This window comes from Lucilia cuprina, chromosome 5 (genome assembly GCF_022045245.1).
Source record: "Lucilia cuprina isolate Lc7/37 chromosome 5, ASM2204524v1, whole genome shotgun sequence".
Taxonomy (NCBI): domain Eukaryota; kingdom Metazoa; phylum Arthropoda; class Insecta; order Diptera; family Calliphoridae; genus Lucilia; species Lucilia cuprina.
In genome coordinates this window covers 61,976,525-61,989,085 of record NC_060953.1, presented here as the reverse complement: position 1 = coordinate 61,989,085, position 12,561 = coordinate 61,976,525, and the positions used below count along the sequence as shown (strand labels likewise).

Sequence of the window (12,561 nt, the reverse complement as noted above, 5' to 3'; positions counted from 1 at the left end):
AAAAAAAAAAAAAAACAAATTTTCTACTTACCCACAATATTTAGGTTAACGGAAAAACTTCTTACTGGTTGGGTCGATATTTGGCACTCATAGACACCGGCATCACGTTGTTGTGCCCATTTTATTTGCAATGTCCATTCATCGATATCACGATGATATGAGGTTTGAAAACGTTGATCTGTTGTATATGTATATGTGCCAACTGTCAATATGTGTAAATCACGATTTCTTATCCAGGCAACCTTTATATTGAACGATAATAATAAGAAAAAAGAAGAAAAAAGTATTAAAAAAGGGTTTTAAATCAATAAATCACTTAGTTTTCTTGTATTTATTTAAGTATGTAAAAGTTTATCTATATTGAAAAAACAGTAAAAAATTTAAATAAAACATTAGGGGATAAATAACTTAGCTTTTGGTTAGTTTAGAGTAAGAGTTGCTTTTTTATTTTAATCGCAAGAAATGTCAAAAGCTTAAGTTATTTCTTGTGGTTAGATAAAAGGCCAAACTTGGCAAATGTCAATTAGGTTTTGTATATTGTCAGTGTTTTAGTTTTCTAAAAGATTAAAGGCTGTGTTCACTACAAGCTACATTAACCTTTTTCTTAAAATTAATATATTGAAAATTTCAAAAACGATAAGTGAACTATAAGACATAATTGATTGTAGTGTTTGGCAAGAGATTCCATGTAATTCTTTGGAATCGTAATGCAAATGAAGGAATATGATTATTTTAAAAATTTAACAATCACTATGTATAGTAGATGCTCTACTTTAAGAACCCTTGATAGGCTCATAAGGGAAAAATTCAAATGACAAAAACATAAAAATCCAATTTCGGTCTAAACTTGAGGCCCTAGAGCGACAACCATAAGTTGCCCCTAAAATTTGTTAAACTAGAAGCACTTGGTCAAGAAAATTTAAATCTGTGATTACTTAAGGTTCTGGAACAAAAGGCCCTTAAACAAAGAGGATTTTAGTCTACGATTACTTTAGGTCTTAGAGCAAAAAATTCAAAATTAATTTTCTAGAACTAACACAACATTAGAAAACAAATATCGGTAAAAGATTTCACTTTCCACACAACTAGAGCCAAGAATACAGTTTAAACAGTCATTAATATGTTGATTAAGTAACCATCCAGATTAAATCTTGCACAAATTAAACTTTTGTAGCCAAAAGTTATAATAAATTTCATTTATCATCCCTGTTACTTACAAGAAATATCAAGATAGTAAGGTAAACCCCTTGAATATACTATTACAAGTATTTATTTGACAATTTTATATATTTTGAAATTTATTATTTTAAAACGTTTTAGAATTTTATAGATAAATGTTAAGGTAGGTTTCTTTTTAATGTTTTTAAATAGAAAATTTTAACAATTGAGTTATTAACAGAAAACAAATATTTGTATCTACTATAAAAGTAAAGACTTTTACCACAACTATAATAACTTAAAAAATTTCTTTTACAATTTTTCGCTTTTAATTTATGAAGGGAGTTGATATAATCTCCTTTATATTTTTTCTAAGAACATTTACAAAATATTTTTTTATATAACACAAGGAAAAATGGTTTTAAAATTTTAATTTGTTTGACAATAAATACCTATAAATAAATTACGACCAGTAATAGTGTATACATATTCGGCAATGTTGAACTTTATATACCCATCATGAAATCATATGTCGTAAAGACGAATTCAATTTCTAAAGCAGGTGATATATATGTATTTTGATTAATAGTTTAATGTGAACTTAAAGTTGATTTAAAGATGTAATTATTATTTTCGAATTATATTATAATGCTATGACTTTATGTGGAAGGTAGGGTCAATTCTGTCGAATTTTATAATATTTTATGGTATTAAGTCAAAAGCGTTATAATCAATTTCTGAAGTGTCATGGACCTATATATATCCACCATACTTTGCAACTTTTGAATATTGTCATTGCTGCGTAGCTGCGACTCTTAAAGTTACATTACGGGAAGCCACTTGTATGGGGGCTATGCCAATAAGTAGACCGACGTTTCCCTATTTAAAATACCAAACAGTGCTTATTAATGAAGAATATTTGTGCAAAATTTCTACACTATAACTTTTTTGGTTTTGACCCTGTCGTATTTAAAACCGACAGACGGAAGGACATAACTAGATCTTCTTAGAATCTAAAAAAAACTCAAAATATATTTTTTACTTGATTTTTATAGCCGGCGTTGTCCGGGTTTAAGCGATTTCATAACAATTTACATACTTAAATATTCATTCAAAATTCCTAAGGTTTCCTTATGAAGAAATTTCTTATAATTTTTTTTTTGTGAACAATATTTAATGGAATATATGTTAGTTATATTTAAGCAAAGAAAATAATTGGTGCTTATGCTCAAAAGTACTAATTTTAACCGCTTTTATAATATTTAAAATTTAGTGTCTTTAGGATATACAAAATCCCTTTTTTGTGTCCCCTTTTGGTCTAAACTTCCCAAAAGTACTGAAATTTTAAAAAGCTTAATTGAATATATTTTGGTTTTAGTAAAGACAATAATTGGTATTTATGCTCAAAAGTACTAATTTTAACTGCTTTTCACCCATTTTACCCCCTCTTTTTGCGCCCTCCTAGTCCAAGTTTTGAAAAACGATATAGCCTATAACACCCTCCAAAAATAGATCTACTAATCTTCAAAATTTCAAATAAATCGGTTCAGGCGTTTAGGCGTGATTGACGAACAAACAAACGAACAGACTTACAAAAAGATTTATAATATATATTAGGATGGATCTACGATCAATATTTTGAAGTGTTACAAACTGAATGACAACAAAAACAATATGTTTTGATTTATTTTAGGTTAGTGAGTATTAAAATGTTATACAAAATAAAGTCTTGGTAGTATTTATAATAAATCGACTAAAATACCATAAAGGTTTTTTATAAATATTTAAATGAATGTTTTATGTCATTTCCGTTTTTTTCATTATACAAACATATTTCTTTGATTTATCTTTGGTAAATTGTCTTAGGCATTCAATTTCCAGCTTGTTACAGTTTTTTATTCTCATGAAAAAAGTACATTTCCTGACCTTTTCACATTGATATGTAAATATAAATATATTTTTTTGTATTTTGTGATTTTTTTTTTTTAATATTCCCAACAAATCATCAATTTTTAATGGTTTTAAATTTGATGAAATTGGCATTGAAACATACATTTTGCAACATTTTTGCACATACATATAAACTGTTAGACATTTGAGAGAAACCCACTGGGAGAAACTAAAATGATTTTTCTCCTTTTTTGGCTTCATTTCATTTAATTTTTTTACTGCTTTTGTTAAGGTTGACTTTTTTTAATAGTCTTGATTTCTTTTCTTAATAAAATTTCAGCACAAAAATTCAATGTTATGAAAAGAGAATTGGAGAAAAAATATCTGTTGAAAAAATTTTAAATATTTAAATTTTTTGTACAAATTTTTTTTTGGCAATAGTGTGTTTTTGTTCATTTCCTGGCAAAACAGTGGGTGCAAATATACTTTTAGGGGTTTTGGTATTTTTTTGCTTAGAATTTTGTAATATTAATATTTTTTGCGGAATATTTATTGAAATTTCAAAAGATTTAATTATTTATGCAATGCCTTATTTTAAATATTTTTAAAATTAATTAATTAAAAACCAAACAACACAAACAAAACTATTATATTGTTGAAAGAAAAATGTTAAATATATACAATGTAATCCGGAACCATATAAGACCATTCCGCTTTTCTATCTAGTTTATGATAACAAAAATTGTCTGTATTTGTATTCACTGTATTTGTTCTTCAAAGATATTTTTACATTTGACTCAATAATACAAGATTGGCATAAAATTTTTGAATACTTTAGTTTTGTGTTTTCTTTTTATCTTGTTAACAGCTTTAACTTATGAACCTTAAAATATGCACAAGATACATGCAAGCGGAATACCAAAAAAGATATTTTACATATTCCCAAGAAATTTAAAATTACTAAAACAACGCAAAACACTAAAAAGGTCATGAGGTAAAAAAATGTTGATTTTTTTTACAATATACAAATAGTAAACGTAACAAAAAATATAAAAATTAATTTGCCAAGAGATACAAATTCGCAGATTGTTGCAAAGATAAGTTAACGGATTAGTTTTTTAAGATAAATGAAAAAATCCTTTAACAGTATTTACATTACCTTTTTTAGTTTAATTAAAATTAATGAATTGTGAAAAGTTGATTTAAAACCAATCCCTTGAAACATGGAATTAAAATTATTTTTAACTTTCAAAAATCGAAAGAAATCGGAATTTGAATCTTATATTGTCTGTATTCCAGCTTTTAGCAACCAAAACCATGTGCGTATATTATATTTTTGGCAACTGACAAATCTTAAAATCGCAATGTAAACAAGTAAGGAAGTATAGGCGGGCGTGGCCGACTATGTGATACCCTACACCAGTTATGAATATTAAATGTATTTTTTTTTTTTCATAATAAAGTATTTACGTTATTCCGATTCCGATTCCGATTTATTTAAGAAAAACTATTTTTTTAAAAGAGGCTTTATATGGGGATAGGAGTAAATGCGGACCTATCCTGATAAAATGGGCTGGATAGGTAAGAATACTAAGTACAAATTTGATTCCCTTTAACTTCAACAGTTATTGATCGATAGAGCTAAAAAATTGTGTATAATTTCGTCCAATTTTTATAACCTAGTAGGAAGCGTTTGTAATAACCAAAAATATTGGACCTTCACCCGCCTTAAAGTATATTAATCGGCTCAGAAGCACATAATGAGTCGATTTAGCTATATCCATCTGTCTGGTCGTCTGTCTGTGTATTAGGGTATTCAAACGATTAATCGTCGATCGGTTAATCGATCAATTTTTGACTATTAATCGCTCGAATAAATGAAAATTACCCAATTTCAAATAACGAATAAACAGAATAATTTATATCAATTAACCGATTATGAAAAACTTATTATTAAACAATAAAATTACTGTATATTTTATACAAAATTCAATATTTTTATATTAAATTTTCTTTCTTTATTCATTTCTTAATTACTTTTTTTTATAATAAAGAATATTTATTGAATGGTTTTTATAACAATACTTCAGAAACATTGTAATAAGTTGTTCTGATTTACTTTTCAGATTTCTGAAAAGAAATCTTGAATATAATGATATCGCCAAAACAATGTTGTGTTTCTAAAGAATTTCTAATAAATTCTTCAGCAATACATAGTTATACACTAGTTTATTGAACGTATGAATTCTGAAATTCGTTAATAAATCTCCAAAACAAAAATTTTATAAACTTAATTTCTTTATATAGAAGAAGATTTCACATGAAAATAAATAATTTCTAATATTTGAGAAAAAAAACAATAGAATTTAATTTAAAGTAGTGGAAAATTATAATTTTGTTTGTTATTGGAAGAAAAATATTGTAGAAAAGAAATAACTTTTAAAACAACATACATTTCCCTTTTATATAAATATAAAACAATATACAATTGCCTTTTATTCGATTAACCGAATAATTTTGAATTATCCGATTATTAACCGGCTAAATTAAAACCTCAAATAAGTATTTGTCGAATAAACCGAATAAGACCAAAACCCGAATAATTGAATACTCTACTGTGTATCCATGTAAACCGTGTGCGTACGCTACAGGTCGCAATTTTAAAGATATTTTAAGGAAAAATCGAAACATATTTTGATGAAATTTTGAACATACTTCTTTTGGTCTAAAGACGAATGTTTTTACGAAAAAGGGGATACATAAATAACTTTAAAGTATTTACTCCCCTAAAAAAACAGTTTTTTTTTTGTCAACAATAAGTAAAAATATTTTGGAATTAAGTTTAAAAACAAATTAAATATTTTATTATCTAAAAAAAAACATATTTGGCCATGTCTGAGTATACATTTTTACTTGTTTTAACTTAGGACAATTGATATAAAATTGGCTTAATATTAAACGTTTCAGTGGCTATGTAAAAAATCACAGCAACTTTATTTCCTTTAAGTCTTAATTAATTGCCAAATTTCATAGTGATCATTTGACCTTAACCTTTATTATATAAGTCCGTTTTATACTTATAAGCATTAAATAAGCAGTAATCTTTAGGATTAGGAAATTGTGAACAGATAAAGCATTAAGCCCAATAAGGTTTTGATGTTTTCCTATTTTATTAACACCGTCAGACAAAAAGAGAAAAAATTCGTTAGACCAGAACGGGTGATATACGTCTGGTGCTATAAATTTAAGGAAAAAAATATGGGTTTTTAGATTTTCATTTCGTGATCCTGAAAGGATCAAAAGGACTTCAAAATTTAAAAAAGTAAATTTTAAAAAAAATATTTTAAATTGGCCAGCAAGAAAAGTTGAAAAATATTTCGTATTTTTTTTATTCCATACCATTAATATGAAAATCTGTCAAAAATGTCTATTAAAATTCTTATCCTTAAAAATCTATTAAATTTTTCAATATTATTTTTTTTTTCAAAAAAATATTAAAAGATTTTTATACATCTTTTGATCCTAACAGAATAAACATAAAATAACACAAAATATTTAACAATTTTTTTTGTTAGGTTGACATAAAATTTGGCATTGTTTGATCATTAGAAGAATTTACAAAAAATATTTTTTGAAAAATGTACTTCTTGAAACTTTGAAGTCCTTTAAAAAGTACACAGGATCACGAAATGAAAAACTAACAAAACAGTTTTTTTTCATTAAGTTTATAGTTTCAGACGTAAATCAGCCGGTTCGTGTCTAATTTTGTGTGTCTAAATTAGACGTATACTTAATATTTGTAATATCAATAAAAAAAAAAACATACGTACAGGTGTCGCAGTGAAATTTCCAAATATACTTGTACTATAAATATTAAGACGAAGTTTTTTTTTTGATTTTAAATGTTCGAAAAATACATGTATCTGAGAAAATTTTTAATTTTTGGAAAAATTTATATTAAATATCCTAATCTTTAGGACTACATTAAAAAAATTAAGACTTTATGAAGAAACGTGGAGAAACGTGAGTTTTATTTTTGTGCTTTTATTTCGTAGTGGTGTCCGTATATTGATATATATTCATGATTTAAAAGAAACATGTGTAATCCATATTTATAATATACTCACTGAAATAAGGGAAAATAATAAGATCTTAAAGTAATAACTTTCGATAAATTTTGCATGTACATTACAATTTACTTTTTAAAAATCTTAAAATTTGAACCATTTAAATACATTAACTAAATTTAGTATAATACACTTTTTAAGATAAATTTACGTTTTTATAATCACATAAAGCTAATTATAAGCATTTTAATATAAAATTTTACAAAAGAGCTTTTTATCCTTTTTTTAGAAAAAATACACCAGACAAATAAATGATAGTGTTTACTTTAATTTTGAAAAAAATAAAAAAAGAAATACATAAAAACTCAAAAACGCAAGAAAGATAAAGCTAGTAAGTATAAAATGATAAACAAACACAAATGTGTTTAAATATGATAATGCCATTTGAACCCAGTAAACCAACCGAAAGTGCTAAAAGAACAGTTGTGAATAATGATCATAATAATATATTCTGGGATGATGACTTTAGTTTTAAAGGATAATAGAACCAGAGCTGCTTATGTTAGAGGTTTATAAAAAGCAATACTGAGAAAAAAATCAAGCGAAAAGAAAAATAAATTTACTTTGGGTGCTTGTAGTGTGTATGTATGTAAATCATTAACAAAAGACCTTTTGTTTTACGGCTTTTTTGTTATTTTATTAAAAAAGGTAAAGTTAAATCAAGTATGTATACAAAAAAAAAAAATAAGTTCGACCATTTGAAATAATTTTAAATTTGTTAAGATTTGCTTATTTTTACAAAAAAAAAAAAAAAAAAAAAATACAAAAGTGAAAATAAAGCAATTTTATTTTTTATTTCTTTCTTTTTTTCGGTTTTTTGCAAGAAAATTAAATCACTACAAATGGTATTAATGCAAATAATTTAATTTGTATACACTTGTATAAATACTTAATGTCTGCAGAAAAACTGTGTGTATTTGCATATTTTCCAGCTAACAGGTATTATTTACTTTAAACTTGACTGTCTTAAGCATTTTACGTTTAATTAAATAAATACATCTACTCTAATTTATTTAATCCTTTTCATTTACCGTTTTCTATTTCTCTTTTTGAACAAAACCTCACGATTTCTTGTCAGTTATTTTAATTGAATTTGATTTAAAAAAAGAAATTTGTTCGCTCTAAAAATAACAATTTGTTTAACTACAAATAGCAGCTGTAATGAGTCAGAAGTGCTTTGAATAAGATGGATTTAAAGTATCTGTTAGATATAGTAGTTGGTGAAATAGAATATTTAGGAAACGATACTTTAAGATTTACAAAAGAATCTCAAAAACCTTTAGCAGTATGGTATTGTTTTAAATAAAATAAAATACACTGATACTTAATTTCAACTGATTATTAAAACTATTTTTCTACTAAGATCATTGTTCAACCATGTTACGACGGTAACAATGAGAACCTTGTTTTTTGTGCCTGTAAAAATCAGAAGAAATAGAAAATAGCATAGTTTGAGTACAATTTAAGAAGCTAATTATGTGTATCTCTATGTCTTAAAATAAAATAAAACGTTTTAGAGCGAAAATTTATATTTTAAAAAATTATTATTTATTATTTAAAAAAACTTTTACTAAACATTTCTTGTCTTTCTTTGAACCAAAGTTAAAAAATATTTAAATATAAAGTTTAAATCCTCACGGGCATGCCATTTGTAACACATCATGCATGCTCTCACTGGACAAAAAGATGAAAAAGTTGACATTTGAAACTTAACCTCATTGAGATTTTTATTCTGAAAGATATTATGTTACTGATTTTAAGACTAACTAACTAACTAACTAACTAACTAACTAACTAACTAACTAACTAACTAACTAACTAACTAACTAACTAACTAACTAACTAATTAACTAACTAACTTACTAACTTACTAACTTACTTACTAACTTACTAACTTACTAACTTAATAACTTACTAACTTACTAACTTACTAACTTACTAACTTACTAACTTACTAACTTACTAACTTACTAACTTACTAACATACTAACTTACTAACTTACTAACTTACTAACTTACTAACTTACTAACTTACTAACTTACTAACTTACTAACTTACTAACTTACTAACTTACTAACTTACTAACTTACTAACTTACTAACTTACTAACTTACTAACTTACTAACTTACTAACTTACTAACTTACTAACTTACTAACTTACTAACTTACTAACTTACTAACTTACTAACTTACTAACTTACTAACTTACTAACTTACTAACTTACTAACTTACTAACTTACTAACTTACTAACTTACTAACTTACTAACTTACTAACTTACTAACTTACTAACTTACTAACTTACTAACTTACTAACTTACTAACTTACTAACTTACTAACTTACTAACTTACTAACTTACTAACTTACTAACTTACTAACTTACTAACTTACTAACTTACTAACTTACTAACTTACTAACTTACTAACTTACTAACTTACTAACTTACTAACTTACTAACTTACTAACTTACTAACTTACTAACTTACTAACTTACTAACTTACTAACTTACTAACTTACTAACTTACTAACTTACTAACTTACTAACTTACTAACTTACTAACTTACTAACTTACTAACTTACTAACTTACTAACTTACTAACTTACTAACTTACTAACTTACTAACTTACTAACTTACTAAACTTACTAACTTACTAACTTACTAACTTACTAACTTACTAACTTACTAACTTACTAACTTACTAACTTACTAACTTACTAACTTACTAACTACTAACTTACTAACTTACTAACTTACTAACTTACAACTTACTAACTTACTAACTTACTAACTTACTAACTTACTAAACTTACTAACTTACTAACTTACTAACTATACTAACTTACTAACTTACTAACTTACTAACTTACTAACTTACTAACTTACTAACTTACTCTAACTTACTTACTAACTTACTAAACTTACTAACTTACTAACTTACTAACTTACTAACTTACTAACTTACTAACTTACTAACTTACTAACTTACTAACTTACTAACTTACTAACTTACTAACTTACTAACTTACTAACTTACTAACTTACTAACTTACTAACTTACTAACTTACTAACTTACTAACTTACTAACTTACTAACTTACTAACTTACTAACTTACTAACTTACTAACTTACTAACTTACTAACTTACTAACTGACTAACTGACTAACTTACTAACTTACTAACTTACTAACTTACTAACTTACTAACTTACTAACTTACTAACTTACTAACTTACTAACTGACTAACTAACTGACTAACTTACTAACTTACTAACTTACTAACTTACTAACTTACTAACTTACTAACTTACTAACTTACTAACTTACTAACTTACTAACTTACTAACTTACTAACTTACTAACTTACTAACTTACTAACTTACTAACTTACCAACTTACCAACTTACTAACTTACTAACTTACTAACTTACTAACTTACTAACTTACTAACTTACTAACTTACTAACTTACTAACTTACTAACTTACTAACTTACTAACATACTAACTTACTAACAACTAACTTACTAACTTACTAACTTACTAACTTACTAACTTACTAACTTACTAACTTACTAACTTACTAACTTACTAACTTACTAACTTACTAACTTACTAACTTACTAACTTACTAACTTACTAACTTACTAACTTACTAACTTACTAACTTACTAACTTACTAACTTACTAACTTACTAACTTACTAACTTACTAACTACTAACTTACTAACTTACTAACTTACTAACTTACTAACTTACTAACTTACTAACTTACTAACTTACTAACTTACTACTTTACTAACTTAACTTACTAACTTACTAACTTACTAACTTACTAACTTACTAACTTACTAACTTACTAACTTACTAACTTACTAACTTACTAACTTACTAACTTACTAACTTACTAACTTACTAACTTACTAACTTACTAACTTACTAACTTACTAACTTACTAACTTACTAACTTACTAACTTACTAACTTACTAACTTACTAACTTACTAACTTACTAACTTACTAACTTACTAACTTACTAACTTACTAACTTACTAACTTACTAACTTACTAACTTACTAAACTTACTAACTTACTAACTTACTAACTTACTAACTTACTAACTTACTAACTTACTAACTTACTAACTTACTAACTTACTAACTTACTAACTTACTAACTTACTAACTTACTAACTTACTAACTTACTAACTTACTAACTTACTAACTTACTAACTTACTAACTTACTAACTTACTAACTTACTAACTTACTAACTTACTAACTTACTAACTTACTAACTTACTAACTTACTAACTTACTAACTTACTAACTTACTAACTTACTAACTTACTAACTTACTAACTTACTAACTTACTAACTTACTAACTTACTAACTTACTAACTTACTAACTTACTAACTTACTAACTTACTAACTTACTAACTTACTAACTTACTAACTAATTAACTGATTAACTAGTGCAGCATTATAAAAGACAGTAAAATCATCCGCGTTTCCCAGTTTTACCTTAAAAATTTATCTTCAAGATCAAAATTGTTAAAATAGTGTTTTTATGGTGCAACTCTCAACTCATATCAAACTATATATATTTTTACTTTACAGTGTGCTTCTTTAAATTAGCCGTATACCTAATATTTTTAATATCAATAAATCATAAACACGTATACGTACAGGTGTCTTTAATAACAGTAGTGCAGTTACACAATGTATAACTATTATCATAAAATTAAAAAAATAAAGATGATGTTTTTTTTCGATTTTATTTGTTGAAAATTTTTGAAAATATATAATAAAATTCTTGAAAATCGTCTCTATATTTAATATCGCTGCATTGTAATAATCAAATTTTGCCTTTAACTAGTAATTTTTATCAAACTTTCTGACAATAAAATAATCAATTAATAAAGACCTGAACTTTCTAAAATTCACTTTAGTTAGTTATGATGTATGCATAAATTTCGCTATAGCTAAATATCATATTCTAAGTTGTTTGTTCACAATTATCCTTAAGTAGTTTTAAAAAGTTCGCCTCACAAAATTTGTTTAAAGTATTTGTTTAAATATAGCAGAAAATATTATTCTCATTAAGTAAATATATACAGTAAATTATTTACTTAATGAGAATAATATTTTCTGCTATATTTAAACTAAGCTAGATCATTTTATTTAAATAAAATTAAACATTTTATATTAAAAACATATTCTATCTTGTCAGACACCAGTTTCTATTGTTTTCTAGTTTTATTTTATTTCTCACTAGCTATACCCAGTGTGCTTCGCTACCCTCATCGTAATGGAATAAAATAAATATCATTATTGTAAATGTATATATATATCTGCAATATCAAAAATTCCCCTTTTA

General features: G+C 25.2%; 1 protein-coding gene across 3 annotated transcripts in view; it reads right to left on the bottom strand.

Moving 5' to 3' along the window:
• LOC111675084 (probable myosin light chain kinase DDB_G0284661) overlaps positions 1–12,561 on the bottom strand; it is a 175,327-nt gene that overhangs the window by 19,289 nt on the left and 143,477 nt on the right. For all 3 annotated transcript variants that reach the window (XM_046951053.1, XM_046951054.1, XM_046951055.1), the window contains exon 4: positions 32–242. In XM_046951053.1, coding sequence (XP_046807009.1) covers positions 32–242 — 211 coding nt within the window. The remainder of the gene's footprint in view (positions 1–31; positions 243–12,561) is intronic.